This window comes from Aptenodytes patagonicus, chromosome 7, assembly GCF_965638725.1.
Source record: "Aptenodytes patagonicus chromosome 7, bAptPat1.pri.cur, whole genome shotgun sequence".
Classification (NCBI taxonomy): Eukaryota; Metazoa; Chordata; class Aves; order Sphenisciformes; family Spheniscidae; genus Aptenodytes; species Aptenodytes patagonicus.
The window spans coordinates 11027466-11054800 of record NC_134955.1 but is presented as its reverse complement, the minus strand read 5'-3'; the positions used below and the strand labels follow the sequence as shown (position 1 = coordinate 11054800).

At 43.2% G+C, this 27335-nt stretch overlaps 1 protein-coding gene across 7 annotated transcripts in view; it reads left to right on the top strand.

The window, feature by feature from the left end:
• Nucleotides 1-27335, top strand: part of TEAD1 (TEA domain transcription factor 1) — a 162415-nt gene that overhangs the window by 122804 nt on the left and 12276 nt on the right. For 4 of the 7 annotated variants that reach the window (XM_076343957.1, XM_076343952.1, XM_076343951.1 and 1 more), the window contains 5 exons: nt 3563-3697; nt 3888-3934; nt 4857-4918; nt 6917-7041; nt 19439-19612. In XM_076343957.1, the coding sequence (XP_076200072.1) occupies nt 3563-3697; nt 3888-3934; nt 4857-4918; nt 6917-7041; nt 19439-19612 (543 nt within the window). Of the gene's footprint in view, nt 1-2352; nt 2365-3562; nt 3698-3887; nt 3935-4856; nt 4919-6916; nt 7042-19438; nt 19613-27335 lie in introns of all 7 variants that reach the window. The other 3 variants (XM_076343956.1, XM_076343955.1, XM_076343953.1) reach the window with 1 other exon arrangement.

Below are 27335 nucleotides of genomic sequence, written 5' to 3'. Positions count from 1 at the left end.
ATGAAGTCTGCCTGATTATACAAGCACAAGCCACCACCTTGCAGCTCTCCAAAAAGTTCCTGGAGCGGAAGGTGCTTTTTTGCCAATGGAAGTCAGGACCTCTTATGTATTTGTATTTGATTTTGAATTTGATTTCTTTAACGTTTGAATGTGAAGTTACAGTTACTTTCAGAAAACTGATCTTCCAACTATGCAGAGGTTCCTAAGCCTACAAAAGGTGAAACTTCCCGTTGATGTGTGTTGGCCTGAGTCAGTTGATGTCCAGTGGAGCTGGCAGATTTGTCACCATTGGGAAACTTTGTAGGAGTCATTGAAACTCCACAAAACTAGCCCTATTGCAAGGGCTGTATTTCTGAGCTGTCATGCTATATATTTTTGCTTTTTCTCCTTCCTCCTGAAAATGTAATAAGTCAAAGAGGATGAGATGAATGGCCACCACAAAACGTAGAACACTGGGGTGAAAAGCAGCAATTGGCAAGAAGGAAGGCACATCCCTTCTCATGTCATGAAAGAAAAGATGTTTTTTCCTTCCAAAAATCCCTGTCACTGTTCCTAAAATTAAGGATCATCAGACTCACTGCTAGTGGCGGCTAAGAGCTCCACAGGACAGTCTAAGTGTTCCTCCTTCTGTGAACGGAAGATCTTGAAGGAAGTGTAAATTTTCGAAAATTTTGCTTTAGTTCATCTGTTATGGTGGGATTTACCTGCCGTAACTGTTGCCATGTAGAAGTTGGGTGTCCAGGCTCCTATTCTAGTCCTTGGACAGTGATAACATTACAGAAAGTAATGCACTCCAGTTGGTTTTGATGCCTGGTAAGGAAGAAATACAATAGCAGGAGGTTAGCTGTCTGCCTTAGACTGGAGACTTTAGATGGCTAAAGTGAGGTGAGATGAACTATGTCATAGATATATAATTTGCCCTGGGCTCATGCAACTCTCAGATACGGACTTTTATATCCCTAACAAAGCTTTTACTTTTAAATTCTCCTTTAGTTTAGATCCACTAATAGTAAGGCCATTATAGCAGCAAAACAGTATGAGTTTGGGAACTTGGCAGGAGCACAGGCACTGGCTACACCTTCATGTGGTGGCACTGGCATGGCTGGTTGCAGCCAGGAGGCAGTGCAGGAGAGGAGGCTGTAGTGCCGCAGCAAGTTCTGGAGAATAACAAGGTAGTCACAAAAGCAGCGCTCACGTAATTTTGGAGGTTACTACGACCCAGAGGCACGTATGTCTCTTGAATGATGCATTTCACACAAAGGATATCAATCCCCTGTATGTTTGTTTTTGTTATGATTCAGATGACTGTGGGTGACACTTGCATGGTTTGGCATCTCCAAGCCAGCTCACCTAACAAAAACAGTGGGGAAAAGGAACAGAAAAGTCTGGTGGGGCTAGCATCTCCATATTGCTTAAGGATATCTCCTCATTTTCATGTTTTCATGATGGAGGGTCCTTCTTACTGTGCAGGAGGCAAGAGGGGTCAGCTTTCTGGAGAGCTGCATGAATCTCAGGATACTGCCACCTCTTGACAACCCACCAAAGCATTTTTTAGCCCAGTGGTCTGCAGACATCCAAAGGCAGCCAGTAAAATATGCCACGCACAAACCTCTTGTGCACACCCTCCTACCCTGGGGCAGGCAGAGGTGAGTGCCAATAGCCATCAGAGCCAGAGCTGACTTCCAGCTCTTACCCAGTGAATTGGTCATGGTTATATGGGAAAGCTACAAGTTGGAGAAACGGCCATGTTTTTTTCACGCACTGATGGATAGCATGTCCCCCTGTCTCCAGAAGCTGTTCTGTAGATGCACTGTCAGCTGCGGCAAGGTGGTCCTGAGGCTTGGACAGGTCAGAAAGCAGTGTCCAGTGCTGCTGTGCGGGCGGCAGTGCAGGTGAGTCTGCAGGTGTTAATGCCGCTGCTGGCAGCACTGCAGTGGATTGCACTTCAGGCTCACATCCTGCCAGATGCAGAGGGGGGACGCTGCTAGAGCAGCTACTCCCCTGCTCCACCTGCCGCTCTCCTGGGCTTCATGCCACAGAGGCACCCGCCGGGGCTCCTTGTACCACTCAGGGAAACAAGCTCAGCAACAATCCCCTTCATTCAGTATCTGCAGCTTTCACACAGAGAGGCAGGGGTTATTTCCCCCCAGTGTTTTGTTGTTAGTTTTTTATCCTTTTTTTTTTTCCTTTTAATGAATCAGTCCCTAGGTGAAAATAATGCATTTGTTTAAACCTGATATTTAATGCTGAGCAAACTGCTCTTCCTTTGTCTCTTACTATTTTGTTCATATTTTGCTAAGAATCTGCTATTCTACACAAGCATTTTAATAAACTGTTTGTTGTTGTATCCAGGTAACAAGCATGGTAAGTATTTTAACTAAACCAAGTATTATGTACCTTAGCTGTGCTTGGCAGAATTTTTGGCTAGCTTTTCCTGTACTTTCAGCCTGTGCTGTTTCTAAAGAAGCTATTCAAACGAAGAAACTGCTCACCTATAGTACTACTACATACAAGCTTTAGAGGGAGCATATGTGCAAAGTCATATATCATATATAAGAGCATGCATCTCTTGCCAGCATGCTTGCTACTTTGCTTGTAAAATAAAACCAGAAAAAAAACCAAAAAAACCCTTGCTTAATACTGCTTGTGTTCCTTCATTCTAAGTCACGAACCTAAATATTAGCACTTATTAATACAGTACTTCTGGATGAGGAACCCCACTTTACCAGATAGTAACAGTCTGTTGTTTACTTATTTTACCTGACCTAAGATATCCACTTAGTTAACTCTGTTGCATTAAGAGGCTTTCCTTTTCTATTCTGTGATCATATGTGATTGGCAGTGACTAGGACTCCAAGTGCTGCTCTAATACAAATAATTGATAACAACCCATCTTTTCCTAAATTTGTTCCTGTATGCTTGAAAACAGCAGAAATTTTATGGCTGATTGTTTTCTTTGGGAACACTGTAAATCAGTAAAATACCACAATTGGAAGTTTAAAATGTTATTTACATTTTTGTTATCTAACTTAAAATACTTGTCATAAAACAGAATCCCAAATATTTCTAAACCTGTAAGCATGAAGAAAAATCTGTCATTGTTTGTGAGTCAGTCGCAGTTCTGTGTTCTCATTTTACAGTGTAATATGAAAGGCAAACTTCTCTTAGATCTAAATGATAGAGCTCAAATCTCAGTGCTCCCTGTCCTGCAGGCAGAGCCTTAGCAGCAGACCGTGTTTAGTTCAGCCTGATTTAAAATCAGCAGAATTTGCCCAGATAAACAAGTGGGCAGTAGTTTGCTCTCCCAGAGCTTCCCGCGTGTTGGCAGAGCAGGCTGTGAGAATTCAGGTCTACCATGCATGTCTGAGAGGAGGTTTTGCCTTGAGGTAGTTTGAGTGTTAGCCTCCGTGCTGTATTTTTTTTTTTTTTCTTGCATGGTTTGCTATTTTTGCATTTTCTGTGTGGCTTTTTAAGTTTTTAGTTATGTGCTTGTAGCTGCAGTTATTTAACATCATTTGTTGTGCCAAATGTTTTAAGACTCCATGTAATTGTCATATTAAAGGATCAGACAGCAAAGGACAAAGCACTCCAGCACATGGCAGCAATGTCATCAGCTCAGATAGTCTCAGCTACTGCTATTCACAACAAGCTGGGCCTGCCAGGAATTCCCCGTCCTACATTTCCTGGGGCACCTGGGGTAAGTTGTTAGCCGAGTCCCAAAAAATCCCTGTATTCTCTAACAATGATCAGTAGAAAACTAAGGCTGAATGAATGGATTAATGCTTTCACTTGTGTTTGCAAAAGGAATCATGCTTGTTCAGAAATATCCAAAATCTTTCAACAAAGAAAACAATTGTGGGTCTGTTTGTTTGTTTTTCCTCTTTCAGTTTTGGCCGGGCATGATTCAAACGGGGCAGCCTGGATCCTCACAAGAGTAAGTCTGAAAACTAAAATATGCTTCTACATGCAGTGTGGGGCTGGCTTGTGCACTTTGCTGCCAGAGGATATCAATGAGGCAAGAACTTGCAAATTTTTCTAAAAAGCAGGAAAAGATAGTTGTAGCGAAAGGAAGAGCCTTTACAGTGATGTGAACTCACATTCAAAAAGTTATAAGGGATCGCAGACCTCAAAGCTGAAGCTGAATACCTAATGGGCACACTCCTTTTTCTCCCATTGCATGGTGAGATGCAATGATAATGCCAGGGAAGCAGCTGGTAAGGTTTTGCCTGTGAATAAGTTTCCAACACAAATACTTCCATCGTCTTTTAAATATATGAGCGATACTGGAGGCAGGGGTGACGTATTTTCCTGCAGGGCAGGAGATGACTGCATTGAGGCCCATTAGTGGTCAGTGGGTTTACTGCCCTTCGGCACCATGGTAGCAACAGCACCATATGGAGAAGGAAGCCTTTGCTCCTCTGTCAGGTGCGACGTTTTCAGCCCTGCGGTGGTCTCTGGAGCAGTGTTTCCCAGCCTTATTTTTCAGCTTCTCCCCACCTTATTCTCTTGAGGTCCATGGGAGTCTCTGTGCCCCTGTAGTCCAGTGTCCTCTGGATTTACTGGGAATCAAAGCAATCACCATCCATGTCTGCTGCGACACTTACGACGGGTAGGTCAGGTTTCCTGCTGGGTGACTGAGCGCAGATGAGCTCCTCGCTTTAAGATGTTGGGTGTCATTCTCATCCCCCTCTCTCTCTATTACCTCTTTACTGTCTGTCTGTTAAATATGCTATGCAAGGAAGAGATATGTTTGTGGGTAAAGGTTATTAACCATGTATTTTGTTATACTATGTGACTCTAATGGAATTTGCTGTGGATGACATGGTGTATGATTTTTGTGTAACTCTCTATTCCAGCGTAAAGCCATTCGTTCAGCAGGCCTATCCTATACAGCCATCAGTCACAGCTCCCATTTCAGGTAATTCTTCCATTTATACTCTCCTTTAAAAAGGCTTGAATTGAGTACTGAATGTGATGTAGTAATTCCTGAGATGGACAGAGCCACTACTCCATATCTAACGTTCCCTGTAGCCAAACCAAACACCAGTCCCAATGTCCTATTACTTGATTATATATCAGGGAAAATCATTGGGCTTGGGGTTTTTTGGGGTTTTTTTTACATTTTAGGTAGGAAGCACTAATACATATGCAAGGAGTTGTGATATGTGATCTCCAGTCAGCATTCCATGTTGTAGGAAAACGCTTTGTAAAAAGTGAGTAATAGGATGCATGTTTCTTTTTTAATAGCTAAATCTCGCTTCCATCTGTAACAAGAATATGCCTTAATTTATTTTAAACTGAGGCTAAAAACTCTTCCAAAACCATATACGTTTAGCCTTAAGTATAAAACATCTCTGTGTATCTGGTTGTTGATAACTCTTCCCCTCCTGAAGGTCCTGCTCTGCCTGGTACCACTTTGATAAGTACCTAATGTTTACTCTGACTTCCATTGCTCAAATTGATCAAGCCCTTCCCATGGCTACTTCCCTACTCCTTTTCCCAAGTTGGTTTCATGGCTAATTTCAGGAAGGATCATTATTTCTTTGCAGATGATAACTAACTTTACGTCTCCCTTGCCAAGTGACACCATGCTTCTGACTCTGTTTGAACTGCAGTTTTCTGACTCGTACCCAGTTTTTTATGATTTTCTAACTTGCTGCTATTTAATGCTTAAAACTAAGGCTATCTTTCTGCATCCCTGATTATTTCCTTTTTCTTGATATTCCTAATTTATAACATTATTTTCTAAGGCAGACATTTTGAATCGTCTTCTTTTATTCTTCAGTTTTCTCTCAGAATAGGATTATTAGTATTTCTAAATCAGTCAAAACTCATTCATGAGTTTTTGCTTCATTAGAATTCCTGCTCATGTCTAACCAGTCACGTTTGTAATTCTCTATTTCATACAAGCCTCACACCTTCATTGCCTAAATTTGAGGGTTGGAGTCAGGTACCATACTCCCATTACGGGATGTGGACACACGCTACCTGTGACCTCTCCCTGGTTCTCAACCTAGGTCAGGATTATCTTTGTTTTCTAACCTTTGGTGCCTCTTCCCTGCCTTCCTTGTGCCTGCGTCTCTCCCAAGATCAGTTTTTCCTTCAAGCTGCTGCCTTTCCCTTCTTCCTTTACTGTTTTGTTTCCTTCTCATCTAATTTTCCACGATGAGGAGCAAGAGATAGCATTTATTCTTTCTCTTGAGGTGAATTAGAGATGGTGGTTAACATCCCTTCTCTCTCTAGATCATGTCATTCCCCCTTTATTATCAATTTAAAACCTTTTTCTTTTTAGGGTATGATTCAGCTCTCTACAGTAATTATTTATTATTATCTGTAATATAATGCTGCCTAAAAGCTCCAAAAGAAGTCAAAGACCCAATGTGTAAATACATAGTAAGAGACAGTCCCTGCCTTGGAAATCTTATACTTTAAACAGGAGAGGGGAATTGAGAGTGGCAGAAGAAATAGGCAAAAAGAGAGGTGATTTACTTGTAACATGTGGCACATTAGGAGCCAGAAATGGAGGCCAGTCCTCTTGACTCCCAAGGCAGTAATATCTCCTGTGAGTCTTGCTGCCAGTTTCCGAGGAAGGGTCAACTGTAAGTCTACATGAAGTCTCTATAAATCTCTATAATCTAGTATATAATTTAAAAAAAAAATCTACAGTGAGTTACAGCCCCAAGGAAACAAAGAAGTAGATCCTTCATTTGCACCATTATTAGCTTGCTGGGTTGGGAACCTTTTTCTATATATTTTTCTGTGTTTTTCCAATTTTAACTCATTCTGAATTCATTATTTGCTGAAATTAATATAAACATCCAAGGGCTACATGCATAATTCCCAATTATATTTAATTCAGAAAATATAAACTGAGGAATTATCAACTTCTTCATGAAAATGGTTCCCTTTATTTTAGGATTTGAGCCTACGTCAGCTCCAGCTCCCTCGGTCCCTGCATGGCAGGGCCGGTCGATTGGTACGACCAAGCTCAGGCTGGTGGAGTTTTCGGCTTTCCTTGAACAGCAGAGGGATCCCGAATCAGTAAGTGTTGCCCTCGTGTCCACTAATCTTCAGCTTTTCTCTGTTGTTCCCCGCCCTCTGAGGATGCTTTTCAGGGTTAAGCCTGATGGAATACACCTGGTGTTTCTGCATTCGCTACTGGTCAGTGTAATATTCGTTTCACTGTAGTACTGTATTTTCCTTTCTTGCCCTCTTTTTCCCCATTTGCAGAAGTGAGAGGCCTCTCTGAAAGCAGGTGCGGTTCGGTATGGCACCTGTCTCACTGTTGACCTAGTTTAGCAGTTGTACCAAAGTGCATCGTGTTTTTGGCAATAATTCAGTACTTAAACTTTAACTTAAAGCCTAATCTATTTCCTAACAGAAACAAAATTAAGGACTTGCATAGAAACTATGCATATTATTTTAAATATCTGACATTTGGGATAGCCTCCGAGTATCAAGATTGTCCCTTTTGCTTCCAGCCTCCCAAGCATGTGCCATTTTACTGTATCACTTTTTTTTTTTAATTGAGGTTACCTATCTAAATGTCCAATCATTCAGTCTTCCTTGATCTTTAATTGTGTCTTAGGGTCCAATCCAAGGTTTGGATTTTTTCTGGATTTTTTTTTAGGAAGGTTTTGGTTTTGTTTTGATTTTTAGTCTGCATACTATACCTGCAAGGGTAGTTTATGAAGTTGGCTGCAATGCTTCATTTACTCCAGTTAGCCTTGAACCTTGATACTAATCATCATATATTTACCATGAACATTTGTTAGTAGCCTAGCACTGTTTCTACTGCATCGCAAATAAATCAAAAGAGCTTCTTTCAGCTTGAACCTGAGAATTTTTACTGAGATAATTTCTGAAAAGCAAATACTGTCATGAATGGGTGATATAGACGGGCCATTATTGTTCAGATTCTTGGTAAAATACAATAGCTTGGAGCAGAGAGAAGCTATCACTTGCTCTTTATAATTCAACACTGGAAACCATAGCATTTATGGGCTCCAGCCAGGGGTGTTATCCAGGGAGTGTTTACCCTGCATAATGGAGAGTGGAGACATAGCCCAGAAACCTTACAACAGAGGAATGCTCCTGGTGGAGAAACATCCCAATGAAAATATACCATATCTCAGCTATTCATACACTAAATATGTGGCAGTGTGTTGGTTTGCTAAATGTCACGTTTTGCCAGGTTGAATTACCTTTGAGGGAGGAAATGTTTGGTAGCAGGTACAGTTGTCTCAGCACTTACCTGACTGTTAGATACTGAAGGGTTTCCCTGGGATCCCTCTGCCTTCCCGTGGCCCTGACTCCCACGCTTTCCTGGCAGTCCTGGCTCTGGTGGGCTAAAGCTTCATCTTGGTGTCCTCCAGACTAATCCGCAGCTGGAACACCTTCTCCATCCCCAGCCCCGAGTACATCCAGATGGTGGTTTGTATTTCCGATGCAGAAACACAACATCCAGGTTTTCTCATCAGGCAGCCTTATCGATACGCAGCTTTTGGAGTCCTTGGCTCGCTGACCCCATGTAACGTGTCCTGCTGATTTATGGGCTCTGCCATATCCAGATTACTGCACACCAGGATGTTATGTGTGTGCCTCGAGGTTATCGGGAAAACAGGACGTGGCCATGTAATGCTCAGTGTTACTGTGCTGTATGTGAATGAAATGGCATTTCAGTGTATTTTGATTTACTGTTTTGTCGGTATACCACCTAATAATCCTTTTTCCATAGGTTCTTATAATGCAAAACTATTTGCAAAACCCATGGGCTTATATGGCGTAGAGCCTCTGTGTATCTGTGTGGCTTTATGTAAAAGAGAGTGAACGAGAGTTCAGCAACTAAGTAACTTTTATGTCTTTCCCTCTAAGAAAAATCTCCCTCAAACCAAGTACACTCTTAACAGATAACATGTGGTTGCCGGTCACGCCGCTGGTGTCTGTGACATGAAACCAGCTGGGTGACGTGAATGTATTTGCAACATGACTGACAGACCGAAAATGAGGAGAAGATGCTGCTTTGGCAGGGGAAGGAGCCGCGGGTCCCGCTCCACTGCGGTGGCGCGGCTCAGAGCTGGCTGTACTTATGCACAGTGTGTGGGCCAGCGGCTTGGGGACGTGTTGGGGCTCTCGTTTTTCAGGCAGGTGCAGGCTCTAGGGAATGCAACGCATCCACTTGCATTGCAGAGAAAGAGTGGAGGCCTGAATAGAAACATGGTTACCCAGGACGGCCCCGTAAATACTCTAAAGCCTTTTTTGGAGTAAACTAATATTATTTGGAATTCCTGAGGGTGCAGCAAGGCCCACCGGAGCTTGTCCCAGCTTGCAAGCATACTGCTGAGAAACTTACCTCTTAACCTACCTTAAGCATTTATGCAGGAAGTTTACTAGAGAAGAAAGAGCATCAAACTACCCAGACTTGTTTTTAAAAAACCAGTTACTCGCGTGCTGTAACTGAGACACAAAGAAAAGTCAATTCCCAGTCATGCATTAATCCCAATTTAGCTCATTCTTTACACCCACGCTGCAAGTGCAGTGGGGCAGCGCTGTGCGAGGGCTGCATGGGGATGGCCTGGACTGGCTGAGCGGGTGCCATGGGGAGCCGAGAGATGAGCCCCTGTGGGCAGCGTGTCACTGCCACTGCCTGGGAAAGGGGAGTGAGGAGAAGAGGAAGCATTGTTTAGATCAAATTAAGTAAATTTGATTATTTGGATCATATCTGGGCATAGAAAAAATCCCAAGGCAGTGTGACCAGTTCCCAGGGCAAATGCATAAGGGCACTTGCTGGAGAGGCACTGGGCAAAGGCGCTGGTGCACGCCTGTCTGCAGGGATGGCTCTGAGGGGCCCTGCCTCCTGCCAGCCTTCCCTGTCCCCAGTGCACAGACTTTTCCAGCAAGCACCAAAAGTCCTCCTTGGAGATAAGAGCCAACCCCCAGCCTCACTTATCGCTGTTGCAGAAAATATGAATTCGGCCTGTGGTTTTGTACATCTTTCTTCGTGTTGGTGCAACATTTTGTTGCAGATACGGTTTGCGCAGCATAGAAAGGATGGGGTTTTATTACTTTTTAAATAACAAAATCAGCAAGCCAGGTAAGATGTGTGTTTTGCACAATGTGCGTATGAAGTCGTGTGGGCATGTGCTGTGGTTGCAGCATCTCCTGTATGCCTTTGTGCCTTTGCTGACCTCAGAAACAAACGTGTATACGCTGCTACGTGAGAGCCATATAAGAGTTCTCGCATATCTTCCAAAAAAAGATAGCTGTATGTTCATTACACTTCTGACTTTTTACAGAAAATGACATAAAGTATTATTTTGATCAAATGGGTTTCCAACATTTTATTTAAAAAAAAAAAGATAACCCTTCCTCCCAACCCAAAACCAGGCCAGAAAACCTCATAGTAGTGGGGCCGAATAGACCAATTCCACCTTAAAATGTAACCTGGAAGTTTATTGAAAAAGCCTTATTTGACATGGCACCTGGGGCCAGGGCTCGATGATCCTGGGAGGCCCCTTGCAGTCTATATTCCTGCACAGCAATTAGAAATTTAGGTCTGTCTGCCCATGGTGACTCCCAGCGATTTCAATAGGGCTGTGCATGGACACAAAGGTCCACCCACAGGGAATTCATTGTAGGAGTGGGGCCTTAAACATTTCTGGGGTTCTTCCAATGGCAATTGGTGTTTAAAAGTACAAAAGCCCCTCGATGTCAGGCAGTTATGTTAATTTAGAGTGGGCATTCTGGTGGGTCGGAAATGTGCTCCATAGGGTCCCGTCACTTGTGGAGGGCTGTTGACTTTTTTCCCTTGCATAGCCACAAAATTGTTCCATTTACAAAAGAAAAAATTATAGAAAGGAAACAATAAGCAACCCTCACTGTAACTCTGCATGGCAGTAGATAGTCTGGGAGACATAAGATGGCACAGTTGCAAAATCTTGGAATACTGATTCTGCAGTTAAGGATGGGTAAAATTACTCCTCCTTTTACATGAAAATGAATTCAGTTTACAAATGTCAAGCTGTATTTTCCTTTTGTGGCATTTTGTGCTCAAGTACAATTCCTAAATGGTGCATAGAAGCTGCCCTCATAGGTCCAAGCATCAGCGTTTTAGATACCTTTAATTATTGCCTATCCTATATAACTATATTCTCAACAGATTAACAAGTTTATGTACCCATCTGTTGCTTTCAAGACAAGTTAATGGGGGTTTTCCATTTTTACTGTAGTGGTTCTGTGAAAGTTCAGGACAAATGCTTAAACCAAGTAATCCCATGTTGCCTAACAAATATAAACTGAGTATGCAAGCAGATTAGAAGGGATCTAAGCAATTGACTGTTACACAAGTAGCTATAAAATTCAAAGACTATAACACTGAAATGATAATAATGCCAATTATTTTTTTTATATATATATATTTTTTTTTTTTCTTCCCAAGCTTGCTTTCCAATCAGGAAAAAAATCCTGCCACCACCCAACAAAAAAAGCCCTTTCTTCTCTTCCTCTTTGAGGTTTCTCGCTCTTGCTGCCACATTCATTTCGACTGCGAGCACTTCAGACAGCTTTACATCTAAAATATCTATATAGGGCTATAAAGAACACGGCTGATGGGCATTTTCAGTATTAATCCACCTATCCAAACTGTCAGATTGTGTTAGGTCCAAATTTCAAAATGTATTTTAAAAAGTGATGAAGAAATAAAATATTCTTTATGTTTTAATTCAGGTTTTATTGTTGTTGTAAAAAGTCTTTGTGAGCCCAGGGAGAATTGTGCCTGAGAACCAGAAAGTGAAAGCAATTGCTCAAGGGCCATAAAAACAGCCTGCCATCATTAGCCAAATGCAGTAAAATTCACCAAAGTTAATCAAACCACCTAAGTGATGAAAAATAAATGAGATCTTTTCAAAAGAAGCCCTCTGTCTTTGAACAATATCCATTGTTACAAGCATTGTTTATCCTTTCCGTATTCCCTGTAAACACTATAAAAAGCAGTTCAGCATTTCAGTTGTAAGGAAGTCCTTGGTTTGGCATCTTTGTGATGTGAAGGGGCAAGGAAGCAAACCCACATTTGGATGAACATCTTGGAGTGGCACACTCAGGGTTTGAGGTCGTTTTAATCTAAATTCCGACAAAGTTTAACTAAATGCAAGGGTCATTTATTTTGCAGTGCAGGAGAGCTACGTGCTGGCCTTGGGAAGCGAATGTCATACTCTGTAAAATGTTCATATTTGGGTGTCCGTAGTTAGAAGTGCCAAGAAACCACTTTAAGGGGGTCCAGTATTGACACAGGCTCCAATCTTGAAACTGCAGCGTCACAGCAGATCTCCCGGCTGGTGACGTTCCCGGGGAACCCTCCCCCGGCCCAGTTGTAGGGTCAGGACATGGGCTTTTCAAGGGAGTGTCCTGGGGTGAAAACACGGTGGAGTGGGTAGAGAGACTGAGAATGATTTAATCCTCAAGGTTGGCCCACGTTAAGCGCTGAGGATGGGTGGAAAGACCACCAGGGCCCTGACTGTGCTTGCTCGCCGCTGCCTTCACACACAGTCTCTCCCTTTTCTCAAAACTCACCACTGCTGCCGGAAATTTCCCAGCAAAATTAAAAGTGCTGTTTTGCATAACTGAAGAGGAGCGCTGGTGCCAGCAGCAATGGTAGCTCCCTCTGCCGGGCCCTGTGCCGTGGCTGGTGCCCCAGCCCTGCCCGTGTCCCAGCCCGCACTCGCACAAAGCCCGAGCGCTGAAAATAGCCAGGATAGGGGTAGCTACCTGAGTTACACAGAGCACCGGGTCTGAGCAGGGAAACATGAAATCGGGGAGGAGGGAAGGAGCGAGTGAGTGAGGTTGTAAGATAGCTGGAGCAGAGCCTGGGCGCACAGCCCCTGCGATGAGCCCAGGAGAGCTGTAAAATCACGGGGGTCATCACAGTGGGGGGCCCTCTGCCTCCCACAGCCTTGCATAGCGCTGTGCTGTTCCCGCGGGGAGGAGGAGTGGGGGGACACGTGCGTTGGGCTGGCATTAGCAGTGCGGTGGGCTATGGCTGTGCATCTCCCCCCTGCTGCCCGCCCTGCCTGTGTGCTGAACCCCAAGCATCCGCCCTGGCGCTCGCCCAAAGGCCTTCGTGCCTGGCTGTGCCTCTGCCCCGTGTTTTCCCATCTCGTTCCACTGCAGCTTCCCCCACCACTACACCCATCCCAAAATTACTTAGCTGGGCTGCAAAGTCAAACTCTCAGAAGTTGGGAAATGTCCTCGTCTGCTCTACAATGCAGCAGTTAATTACATGTTCACATGTTTATTTGTTCCTGCTTCATTCAGCGTAGATGGAGATGGCCCTTCTTTGATAAGCAACTATTCAGTTGTTTGTTTTCTTCTTTTGTCGAAATGCGTGGCCCTGTGCCCTGCTCGCTGTGCACTGTCTAACCTCTCCTCCAAATGGAATTAATAATTCCCCCCATTTGCATTTCACAGATGTATTAGCACAGTCATTTTTTTAGATGAAGGAGCATTATTACTCACATTTGACAAACCAAGAAGTTCAGGTGCAAAAGAATGAATGGGCCACTGATTTTGAGGGTCCACTTTGATTTGTCATGAGCCTGATTTTGCAGAATACTTAGAGTTATTGAGAGCTTCCTATATTCAGGCATAATTTTCCCATCTGAGCACTCAGCACTTCTGGAATTGGGACCGCAGGGTCTCAAATCAGACAGGCCAGAACTGAAGGATGCATCTTCACTGTTGCAGGAAAGCTGATGAAAATGTGTGAGCACCTTGCCAAACCAGCAAGTCCCAGTTTCACACTGGGACTCCTGTGGCAATAGCTGGGAAGTGCTGGGCAACATTACAGTGTCAGGGCTGGGAACTGCCCTCGCTCGTCACCTACCTCCCCATTTCTGCAACCATAAAGTAGCCAAAGATCTCCTTTTATTTCACATTTCTGATTCAATCCCTGAGCAGATCCAGGCAGGAGTCTGAATGGGTGGAGGTCCTTGAAAGACTAGGTTGACCATGCAGTTGTATCGTAGCATACATGCACAGAAAGTTCGATTAACATTTCACATGAAAGTGTTAAAGACCTTAATAACAGGAGTTGGTACAGACTCCAGTTATAGCATTAAAATGTTATAAATATAACTCCCAATCTGCTTCAGTGGAGGACAACAGCAACAGGAATGAACTATTCAGTTACTAGTGTTTTAGTAGAAATAAGAAAAATTGTTGGCAGACCAAGCGATTTTCTTATATCAGCAGGAAATTAAAGAGTGTCAGATTTACAAGATACAGCGAGACAGCAGAGCTGAGGCTGGGTAGGGTACAGGTTAGAGCCGCACGCAGACTGCTGATATACTAGTGATTGTTTTTTAATCAGTCCACCCCACTTGGTTCTTTTTTCCTCCAAAAGCACAGTTGCTGCACAGGCAGCTGTACATTTTTAAAAGATGGGTTGGACTGGTCTGTGGGGGTACAGGGGGAGTCACTGCACGGTGCCAGGCACTTGAGCAGTGCTGTTTTCTCTCATTTCAGCGAAAGCTCAGGCTGTCCCATCTGCCTTCCACTCACCTGTCCCTCTGAGCTGCGGCGGTAGTCCTTGTGACCTCCAGTACAGAATATATTCAGTCTAAAGAGAGCCCAGAGGCTGTCCCTCTGTGTCAGGGAGAGAGAAGACCTGCAGCAGAGCCTTTTTAATGTACTTCTCCTTTGGGTGGTGGAGTTTCTTTGGATACAGAAGACTACGATCCATTCAAGTTGCCAGCCTCTCTCCATGGTATTTTCTCATAGGGATTTGTTGCTGCAAGTAATGATACAGATGGCCTCATCCTCGTGGTTGTTATGCTTGAAATCTACAGGAACCTACAGATCTCATGAAGCAGCCCAGCTAGCAAGGTGCTGTTATTAGGCCATGCAGGGCAGACAAGGCAGCAGGATGCTGCCACCTCCCTGTCCTGCTCAACCGTTCCACTGGTGTGCGAGGTCCAGCAAGCCACCAGTTCACTGTCCCTCTGCAGGGCCAGAGGTGTTTGCAGAGGAGCTTACACTGACCGTGCCAGTGTGGGAATGACTCCCAGGTGTGCAAGTGCAATTCAGGGGGGTGAAATCATGGCTGTGCCCCTGGGTGCAGCGGGAAGGCGCAGCACCCTTGCAGTCAGGGTGCTGTGCCCACAAGCAAGGTCATCCCCGCAGAAGCAGCTGCTGCTCTCTCTCGGGCCACCTGCCTTCCACCTTGCCCGGCATCCATGTCAACCAGCCTCGGCAGGGCCCAGGGAGCCACTCGCCCCTTGCGTGCGGCTCATTATGGTTATGTAGGGCTACACAGCCCCGATGGACGGGAGCAGCGAGGGAGTGGGTACCCCAGCAGCTCTGCATGCCCAGCTCGCCTGCACCAAGAGCGTGAGAGGGTTGGCTTCGCTGCCATCTGCGTCTTGGCCACCACTATTTAATAAAAAACTTGGTCCTTTACATGCTTGTCAAGGCTTGGCGTTAGCTCCACAGGTGTGGGGAAGCACAGGGATGCGGCAGAGCGAGCTGTAGCAATTTGCAAACCTGTGTTTCATGGACCAGAAAGGCTGTTGCCTTAGAATATAAGCGCAAAATTGGTGAGGAGCTGTTACAAATATATATGCTGGCTGATAAAACAAATGTAGGTGATTTGTCTTTGTTCTGCACCAGCTTAAATGCTTGCATCCCCTGCCATTGGCAATTTGTCTTGGTTCTTTTAAATTCCTAAGTGGATTATAATTTTTCTTGTGGTATTATTTGACAACAGTCATATTTCATGGCTTTACTGCATTCTTTGGATAGTTAGAATTTTTTTAAGGAAAGGAGCTCAGTAAGAGGCGGCCATCTCCAGGGCATGTCGTGTAATGCGGACGCTGAAGACATAGCTAAAAATGTTCTTTGTATTTTTATTGTAGTTTTTATCCTCAGAAAATACAGGATTTGACCTATGATGGTTTACAGCACCTAAAGCACATTATTACCCCAATGCCAGATGCAAATCCTTTAAATGCTGTACCATGAGTAAATTCCTCAGCATCTAATGTACTTCAGTGACTCTGGAATACTCAGTCTAAAAGAACAGTGAATTCTCAATATAATGAGGATGTTTTTAAGCTTTTCAGACACTAATGGGCTCAAAAATATAGGTATAAAACTTAGCTTCTTTGCTTTTATCCATGCATAAATTCCTGTCATGGAGTATGTTTGTATAAAACCAATAGGGATCATTTTAGTATCCATTTACCCTGCTCCTAATATTATATTATTGTTTGTTAGTTCATAGAAATATGCCATATCTAATTAGGTAAGTAATGATTGTACTTAGCATAGGAATTGCAGCAACATAAGGAGAAAATAATCACACATTGCAATATCAAAATAAACATTTCTGTCCTAAGACTGTTGTCAGGTGATGTCATACCATCTGTCCTACTGTACCCGCTCGGAAATTTTGCTGCAGCAGCATCTGGTACTTTGGCGAGCTCTGCAGACAACTGTGGTAGCTTTACAGCTGCCTTTAACTTTGCTTTTATATTTAAACAGTATTAAGACTTCATGGTCCATGTTCCTATAAATGCGTTTGCTTTTACTAAAGTTTGGATACAGAACAATTTGTATATTTTCCTTGTTTGCAGAATAAGGTACAGTGTGTGAATTGTCTTGGGAATTTGCAGTTGCCAAACTGTAAAATACAGATCTCCCTTCCTCCTTCACTCTACAGCCACCTTTGGGCCTGGGAGAGAGACCCCCCTTTTTGGGGAGGACACTTTCCTGGGCGCAGGAGAACCTGAGCCATCAGTTCTGTGCCTACAAAAATGTGGTTATTTGTACAACCTGGAACAACTTCAGCAGAGAAGAGTGAGAGGAAACAATCCCAAAATAAATAATAACCTGGTCACTAATGGTGGGGATGGTTTTTCAAGCCTTTACTCTGAACGAGGGAGAGCAGAGAGATGCTTTGGGGCATCTCGCATCCCCAGGGAGAGCACAACTGCTGGGCACCCCTGGGCAGGCTACGGGGGTGCTGGGGGAAGGGAAATGTTTCGTTTTAATTTTTTAGAGAAGGCTGAAGTGCTTATCTCTACCGGGGAATTCTCATCATTCTACTGGAAAAATGGAGGTTTGCCTGATCGCAGATAGGCTTCTGTTAATAGCCACGTTCGATGACACAGCCTGTGTCCCGTCCTCCTGCACTTCACCCCGATAGCTTAGGAAAGCAACAGGAGCAGGTTTCTGGACTCCCTTTTTCGCGTTCCTGGCAGTTCCCAGGTATATGGGGCGCTGATGCATTTTACTGAGATCTAAGTTTTTCAGTAGGCAGCGAAATACATAAGAAATGTTCAGCATGACTTTTAGTTATTTTCTCACAGTACTGCAAGCTAAATATTTGACAACAGTGTCAAAAACCCAAAAGTTGGAGCCATGGTGCTTTCTCGTATTATTTTGCACTTTTTGTTTTGTTTGTTTTGTCATGTTAAAATGTCTCCTTAGTCCACTTTTGCCACTACTGCATAAAGTAACATGCTAAATCTGACCGCAGACACTGTTATGGTAGTCACTCATGGTTGCCAACCAGTACGATGATTTCCTGTATCGTACGTAAATGATCAGCGTGCAAGCTAGACCAGCGCTAGGTGAGGGCTAGCTGGTACACGTTCATGGGCACGCTCACTCCTGCATGCATGCATTCAGCTCCCCACCACCCATTTATTTCTCTGCCATGCCTGTTTTCCTCTTCAAGGTAGAAACAGCTTCTTTGGATCAGCTCTGTCCCTTTTGGGCTCCACATGCACTCAGTAAAGGCTGGGCAAGTTTTCCACTTGCACACAGAAGAAGCTGGGATCACATTCTTTTGAAAGAGGGCTGCAAGGAAAATCCATGGAACCAGTGCTCTCAGACTTGGACTTGCTTGTGCAAACACCTTAATAAAGTGTTACACTTTCCTTTTTCCTTCCACAAAATTAAAAAAGAAATACAACCCTGTAAAAAGCAAGGAACGTATCTCATTTTTGGCCCCATACACAGATCAGTGTTCTCTGATTCTAAATTCAGATTTCACTGTGGTAGATGATTTTTAAATAGATTTCAATTTAATTTCCTAAGTGCAGAAATCTAGCCAGTCCATTTCCTTTTCCCCAGAGTTTTGGACATCTGTTAGGGAAGACTCTGCTTACACCAAAGGAAGGCTCTGAGTGGATGTCCAATTAATTTAGATTTGTCATTTCAATTTGTTCATTCGGCAGGTATATTGTAAACAAAATAGCTTAAATGAGGTCTGCTTTGGGGTTTTAAATATTTTATTTTTGCGCAGCTTTTGGGAATTGCCCCTTATATACAGCATCTGTTCAATATGACAGGGTTTTCTAGCATTCATTGACTGCATATCAGCTTTCCTTTAATTGAGTTAGCAAAATGTTTTGTGATCTGCATGGTTAAAACCCCCAATGTTTAATCCTGCCACTCTTGAGCTTCTTCAGTCTGCTCACAGGACACTGTGAGCTGCTGATTGACTAGCAGAGGGTCTTTGGGGTTCGTCCTTCCGCTTTCATTTCAGGTGCTGGAAGGTGCTCTCATCTTGGAGAAACGGCAGCCCCTAAAAGACCATATTGGACTCAGTAGGGGGCTGCTGTGGACTTCACTGGGCCAAGGATTTCCCCCAGGCAGGAAAGGGGTTGCTGAGGTGATTCCTGTGATTATAATGAGGTGCGATGGGGTGAAGTTAAGAAATAGGAAATTGAAGCTGAATGTGTTTTGGCAAAGATGGTCATCTATAGAGCTAGCTCCCAAGGAAAGTGGTAAAAGTTTGGCTCTTTAATATTACATGGGTCAAAATACTGGAGGACATGCAATGAGGACCACTTCCATAGTAACAGCAACACAAAGTAACTGGCCTTCTTATTATTGTAATTCTGGAGTTAAAAGAAAATCCCTTCTATCTCTTTTAGTTAAGGGGCATTAGCATATGCTATAGATAGAGGTTTGGGTTTTTTTAATAGACAAACAGGAGGTGTATATGTGTGGGCTCCGTGGCACTAGCAGAAATTCAGGCTCTGAGGACATGGGACAGTAAAAGGCATGGTTTAAAGAGGCAGAAACAGGCTTTCCTTGTGAGCATAGTCATCTTATTATGCTCTGCGAAGGGCTCTTTATCACCGTGCTGCCGCTGGGTCTTTCAGTGTAAATTACTCCCTTGAAGATGACCGTGTTTTGTGGTTTGCAGTAGGGACACAGGTTTTTTGATGTTGACCCTTGTTCACAAGGGGCTACGACACAATCACTAAGTTGTTCATGGAAATCATACTGCAGAAAATCATAGTCCCAGGAGTAATGTGCGAGTCATTTAATCCATCAAAGCGCGCTACCCTCCGCAGCAGCACATGCAGACCCGTGCCTTAATAAACCTCTGTTCTTTTTGTACCGCACTGATTTTCCTGTTTCTTTCTTGCAGTACAATAAACACCTCTTCGTACACATTGGACACGCTAACCATTCTTACAGTGACCCGTTGCTTGAATCGGTGGACATTCGTCAGATTTATGACAAATTTCCTGAAAAGAAGGGCGGTCTAAAGGAACTGTTTGGGAAGGGGCCCCAAAACGCTTTCTTCCTCGTAAAATTCTGGGTGAGTAAGACATGACGTGGAGAACCTCTCTTGTCAATAAGGCCTGTGTTTAGTATTTAGCACCCTTTGGGGTGCTTGTGGAGATTTCTTTCATCGTCATTTAGAAATGCAAAGCTGTATATCCTTCAGGTAGGACGCTGGCCCAGAGCCACTCTTGTTGACAGCTCCACAAGAAGTCTGTGTTGCAGACAACAGGCAAAGGCAGATGCGTGCCTCAACTGTGCTTGACACAGCTGCTGGGCAGGAGCAAACAGGTAACGAGAGCCCTCGTTTGTAAATGGGGAACTGCCATCTAGTGGTCCAAGAAAAAATGGGGAAGCGCAGAAATGGAGACTGCTTTTTAGCATTTCAAATGTTGAACTCTTGCCAAATGCAAATACTCCAAGTATCAGTCCTGCAAGCAGTCCACGCTTTTGCAGAGAGGACCAAGCAGGATTTGAACCAAGTGTGCAGCAGGACGACTGTGAGCCTGGAAGGGTTCCAGGGTTTTTCTTAAACATTTTTTGGTTGCTAGAGCACATTTGCTTTCCCCTTGCCTTTTTGTTGGTCAGCCATGGGACTGTGCTCCAAAAGTTATATCTGTTCATATCAGTTGTGAGCAAGAGTGAAAAAAAGAATTTGAAGGGAAGGCTGAGATGTTGTAAATTGATCTAGTTGTGATAAATTTCATTGATACATCAGATTTTTCTTATTGTATTTACAAAATCTCATGTTAGTGATGCTAAAGGTTCATCAAAAAGGATCATCAAATCTCCAGACTGGACCTTATGCTTATACTAAAGCTTTTTCTACTCATTAATTTGTTGAGGTGGTTTTTGTGGTATACTCCTTTTCATTGCAACAGTTATTATCTAAACATTTTAAATTTGTCTTTTAAAACCTCCATGAAAGGAGCATATTCAGGGTTTAATTGCAGAGTGGACAGATTGAGGCTGAAACCAGAAAAGGTTGATCTGGAATCACTGTTTATGATCAGATTTCCTGGTGTTTATTGCTTTCAGTTAAATTTATCTATGTGACCTGAAATACTCTCCATCTTGTACCTATCCCAGACTTCATATCTTGCCAAGAGTTTCTGTGGCACCAGATTTGGAACTGGAAACTGGGAATGAGGGAGACTCTTTTCTCAAATCTGTGTGTAGAAGAGATAAACCACTGAGCAGGAGGGTGGAGGTCTGTGCTGGACTGCAGAAGAAATCCACTGAGAAATTCATGGGGCTTAAAACTGGGCATGGGAGCTGTAGGCCAAGCATTTGAGGGCTGGCTGAGCAAAGAGGCCAGGAACAGGACGCAGCGGAGAACTGGGAACAGAAACACAGCAAGCACCAGGAGCCTGGAAAAGGCAGGTGAGAATGTAGGGTCAAAAAGAGGAAGGCAGTGGAAAGAGGGAGCATTTGGGATAAGGAGCCTGGGGGGAAACAGGGATGAAGGCACAGAGCAGAAACAGGTATGTGAGAGGTGGGAACAGGACAAGCGTAAGGGCTGAAGAAATCTGGCTGCAGAAGAATAGAGCTTGGAGGCTAAGGGTCTGTGACCACTAAATACATTTCCTTGCAAAACTTGGGCTTGAACTGAGGACCGTCATCTCACCAATCTACTATACTTGCGAAACCTGCTGGCAAAATGAATGTCACCTCACTTGCCTGTTCTCAGTTCCCACAGAGAATGACAAGCCTCAGCCTTTAGATTAGACATGGAAGCAGCAGAGATTTGTGATACGGTCATTGATGTATTGTATGTTCTGCTTTTCTCAATGTGGAAACTGATTTTCAGGCATGCTGAATGGTCAAAGATGTATCTAAATCCAGTAGAGATCTTCTTTGGATCATTAAGGTCTGTGTTGTTCTCATGACTTGAAAATTCAAGTGCCAGCCTTCTCTGCTTGATCTCCTACAAGCAGTGCACACCTTTAACACTCTTGCCTCAGTTCCCCATCTGTAATATGGGGGTGATACCATCCCTTCACCTCAGGTGGTCACTGAGAAATCAAACTCATGGCTGTTTATAAAGAATCAAGATAACGCCATGAAGAAAACCTTTATAAAATTAATAATTCTGTGTTCAGCACAGGTTTTGAGTAGTGTGCAGGAAATAGGGACTGGGCCACACTGAATAATGAAGATAAAGTAGTATTGTATAGATGCTCAGAGGGCAAGTTTGCAATCATGTAGCTAAAGACTGTATCATGATGCAGTTCAGCAGTCGGGATGTGCAGGCAACTTCTATCCAACATTTCCTAACCTCACTGTGCCTTCCGACATAATGGTCTCTTAATACAATTTTGTGTTGTATTTACTTAGAGATTAAAAAACATACAGTGCTAACATCCTTCTGAGTTATACATTAAACACATGGTGAGAATGCCTTCTTGAGCCATGACCTTAAAATAGGCCAGTGGATTTTCTCTCTCATCGGGTGAGTGAGGCAGAGGGAAGGTGCCAGGGGCAGTGTTTGGGTGTAGCGAGAGTCACGATGAATGCGCTTCTAGGAATAAACTTCACACCAGTGCCCCCCATCTAGAAATATGTATAGGAAAAACAGAAGATGGCTGTGTAATTAGTCATGAGAATTAGATCCTAAACTGTCGGCTCACTGTCCTTAATTTCTTTTACCCCAATAGGACATTTCTTCAGAAAAAAGGACGCTGTTCCCATTTTTATGGGGAGTGTTGAGAAACTGTTCTGAACAGTCATATTTTTCCAGTGTAAAGCTGGCAAAGGTTGCTGACAATCTTCTTGACCCTATTAGTAACTTCAAGTTTATTAATATGAAAATAGATTAAGTTTTGTATTCTTGTCCTTTTCTTTTAAATTAAGTATCCACTTCTGAATCAGTATCCACTCTCTCCTTATCATCCGCTACCTCCTCCTACTATGAAAGTTCAACTTCTCACAGGTTCTGTTCATGTTGCATGGTTATTGCTTACTTACAATACTCTCTCTCACCCTTTATTTAACCATTTCCCCCTTCCCATCCTTTCTGTTGTCTTCTCCCTTCATTATCATTTAACCCTCGATAGTTTGCTCAGCACTAAGCCAGTGCATCCTAGCATCAGTGTCCAGTGACAGTCCACGTTTTGGTGGAATTTGATTGTAACGTGAGTAAAAGAGGAACATGAATTTGTGTTGGGCAAATAAGTACAGGTGAGAAAGCACTGTAAGGAGAATCAACAAAAGAAAACCAGGGACTCCGAGTGAAAGAAGTCAAGGGAAACAAGAGAAGGAAAGCAGGCGGGTGTCATGGCATGTGGAAGCTTGAAAGCGAAGGTGAGGATTTGATGCCAGAAGGGATGGTGAGCCTGTAAACAGATTTAAAGAGAAGTTGGCATGTTGCTGGAGGCAGCACAAAGGGTATTTTGTTTAGACGTTAAATCTAGTGTGGAAAGGAAAGATGGGAAACAGGAAGACCAAAGATGAGCACTCAAATTGAGGATGACTAAGGCAAAAAGTGGCTTAGCTCTGGTAGCCGGAAAGAGTACTCCTCTTGCTCTTTCCCATTTAGTTCTGCTTGAGGCTTCTCAGCAGCAGGGTTTTCCCTGTGATAAAGGTAATAAGGTTTGATTACAAAAAAGTGGGAGGGAAAGCTCTGAGATCTTGCAAGAAGACATTTGGTAATTGTGGAGTTGACTTCGCAAAGCATCACAGGCATGGAGTACAAAGCAAAGTGTTGCTCTGCTTTGCAGAGGTTTATTGGTTCATACAGATTGTATCTCCTGTGAAATACAGCCTGATGCTGGGAATGGATGAGCTTCTGGCCTCAGTCCTAGTGACACATCTGGACGTCACACTTTTGGGCCTCTTCCTACCTAACAGTGCAGGTGGTATAAAAGGAAGAGACTTCTCCTTTTACACCACCTCAAACAAACAACCTTACAGCCCTGCAAAGCAATTCCCTGGTCCTTGTCTTGCACCTTGAATGCAGTGACTCTTTTCTTCTGTTTATCCTAGGTAGTCACTGGGAACCAGAGAGTTCAGGGAAGTCACCCCAGAGACAGGCTTTTACAGTAATAGATAGAAGGAGCTTCACTTGGTATGTTGTGCACTCAGTACAATGAGTAAATAAGGAACAACGTACTAACGATACGGCACAGGAAATTTGTGTGACAATGATATGAAACCGGAGATTACAGGGATATAAAATGAAAACAAAAATAAATGTTCTTAAATAAATTTAGAAGTTATTTCCTAGAACACTGACAAGGAATTCGGACAAGGCTGCAGAATATCTGCAGATGAAACCTTTTCCTGGGTGCAGGTTGAGTGCACAATCCTGCTTCTGTTACCTTAGTCACTAGCAAAATAAGCCCAATCTATGTAAAACAATCAGGTATGATTCATGCCATCTAATCTTAATCTGAGTAAGGTCAACATACCTGTTGGTTAGTTTGTACTTAAGCTGTGTTTGTGACTTGAGAAAAGCCCTGAAGTCTTCTGGTCTTTGAAGTTCTGATTAGCCTATCTAAAAGCTAAGTCAACACTTTGCCTCTATTGGGTTTTTTATTGGTTGAAGTTCTACTCATATTGATATCTAATGCTATCCCCACTGATTGTTTACTATTATTCTTAAATTATCTAATACTAAATAATACACTTAGGCCTCCTGAAAGCGTTCAAATTAAATGATGGATTGTACCTCCAGCTTCACCCAAAATGTCTGTCTAAAACATTATTGCTGGCCTTGCCTTCTTGGCCTGCAGTGCGGATTGCCCAGTGCTCTGCCTCCCCTGGCTCTCCACTTTCTCTTGCAGGAGGTTGATGGTACGTCTGTCCCACTCACACCACCTCCCTTTTGAATCCAGTATCTCTCAGCCACATCTCCAACAAATACCTTCATTTTGACTCTGCTGTTATGATCACGTACACCTCCATTGACTCCTGCAAGGGAATTGCTCTAGGAAGGCACAACTCTCTATCTTCCTTTATGCCCCTGCTAGCTTTGCTAGCTCTGTAACTTGCCCTATATAGTGCTAGTTCATCCGGCAAACGTGTTTTACCACTAGGAGCACCTTTAAGGTTAATTCAGCAGTGTGTATCTGTCCACTGCAGCCTAGACTAAATTCTCCTGTTTTAGCTAGTTATTTCTCTCTCATGTTTTGCCTGAACCCCCGACTGCAAATTCTGAGGCAGGGATTCTTGTTTTACATGACTTTTCTACGTAACCTACAGTATCGTGCAGTGGGTCCGTGCCTCCGTGGGGATCCGTAGTGCTGGTGTAAGCACACCTTGCAACAATGTGGCCGTGGATTTTGTGTCTCTGGCACTGCCAACTGCTCTGTGCCAACCTGAACTCTGACTTCTGCAGCTACAGGAACAGATATGGGAAGCAAATATATCTGAAAGGAGGAGGGATGTTTTCTAACTAGACACGCAGGAAAAAAACAGCTGATATAAATTAATATTGGGCTGTCGGGCTTTCTACTGATCTGATCCACTGGCTTTATTTTAAATGTTTGCAGTAGTTTGAACTATTCTTCAAACTGAGGAAAGCGTAGTCAGAGCTCAGTGCAACTCTGAAATAAAGACCCAAACTCATCTGAAGATGCATGGATGATATTAATTGATGTTTAAAATGAATGCCTCTATTTGCAGGAATCTGCAATGCAAACTAGGAGTTTTAGAAAGTAATGCATATTATAATTAGGGCAAGCTTTTAAAGATGCTTTGAAGTCCTAAACATTTTTGAAATTCAAATGTGGGATGGAAATAAAGGAATCTACACAATAAAGGGGCATGAAATTATGTCCCCCAAAATTTCACTGTTTTATAGATGTAAATATATGCCATAATTAGTGGTAAGTAACATGAGGAGGATGGTTAAGTTTATTCCTATTCTTATTCAAAACAGCTGTGGCATGAAAAATAATGCTCCTTCTCTTTGTGATACACTGGAACAAACAATTTACCCATGTAATCAGTGTTCAGAAATGGCTTGCGCCTGTGGTCTCCTCCCACCCCCTCCTGAATTTATCCCCATGTGCTTCCAGCCGTCTTCAAAGGTGCAGAGATTCTTTGTGCCCTTCAATCACATGCACACAATTGTGGCTACTCCCTTTTTTTTTCCCTTTCTATGTTTACATGTAATTTATATTGCACAATCTAGAATCTTGGATTTCCCTCCACACACACAGACACACATGCACACTCGCCAGCTTTGACTGGCAAATGATCTGCAACTCACAAATGGGATCCATAATGTGAATGGGTCTATGGCCAGCATGCAAATGTATGCAAAACAAATTAGATATGGAAGAAAGCAGACATCCATTTTCTTTTCCCCATCACAACCCTCTCGGCGCAGGGAGCTCACGTGGTGCTTGTGGAGGATCCCTTCGCAAATTGATGCAAGGGCATTAGCGCTTGAGGCTGGATAATGAGTGGAAGGGGCCGAGCAGCTGGGAAGCCAGAGCAGCTTGGCCTGTCCATCACAAGCCCAACCATGTGGCAGACCTGGACGCAATTCCTGAGCTGCAGTGTAACGCGCGGTGAAACGTGCCAGCGACCCAGATGCTCCCGTTGGAAAAAATTGCTTCACAATTTGGAATCTCTGCTCTTTGATCACTCTTTGGAGAGGAGGAGGGGGGGCATGATGTGGTCATATGAGTAACACACCTCCCTGCAGTCAGCAGTTGTTAAAACCTATATGTTGTTAACAAGCGACCTTATGTGCTTACTGCCAGTATAAATTGTTCTGGCCCTCCCCAGATCCCACTGTTTCCAGTAGGTGCTGTTTTCCTTCTACTCAGCAGGAAGGATTTAGACTCTTCTCAGCAATTTTTGCTGGAGTTGCTTTTTTGTTAGCCAAAGCTGTTATTATTACACAAGTGCTCTACCCTCTGCCCCCCGCCTTTAACACAGAGCCTGAGAGCTCTTCTGAAGTGAATGTGAAGACTTTTTTTAATTTATTTTTACTCTATTTTTGTTGCAGCCAGCTCTGTTTTGGTGCTTGCTCTGGCACACTGGCAGAGGCTTCTCCATGCAGCACGTCAAACACTTGGTGCTCTTAATATGTAATATTTTCAGTGCTACCCGTTGTCAAGCTATGCTTTATTAATGAATTAATCATGCTCTTACACAACCACTGTACACAGGGTGCCAGAAAGCTGAGTGCCTCTCCCACCTCCAAATGCATTCAGCTAATATAAATCTCAGCTTTTAGAAATAAATCAAAATTAGAGTTTTACTCTTGAAAGTAAAAAAAAAATAAATTCCATTTGGGTTTTTAAGTTGTTGGGGTTTTTTTCCTAAATTGTATTGATCTTGTATTTTAAAATTCAATGAGTAAATGGACTCCTGTTCATCACATGTAATCATACCATAATATTTGAAATGCTATAATATTTGAAATCATGCCAATATATTTGAAATAACCATTCAAAAAGTTATTTATCTGTATATGCTACAATAGTGCTCACCAACCCTAATTCCTGGAGCCATGGGTCATAGCATAGTTGCATGAGAAGCTGTACAGAAGGGAAAGCTGGTTTACAGCCCAGGAAGACTTGCGATCTGAGTCTGAAATGCAAGAGAACAGCTAGAGACAAAGTACCAAGGAAATAATGAGACAAAGCTGGTTGTAGCATGAGAGGCTGCAAGCACAGCACTCCAGAAGCTTGACTGTTGTCCCATTTTTCACAGGGATCACTGAAAAATAAAATTATAAGGAGAGGGTTAATTGAGGTTAATAAGATAAATTCCTATATTTTAATTTTGCTATTATTATATTT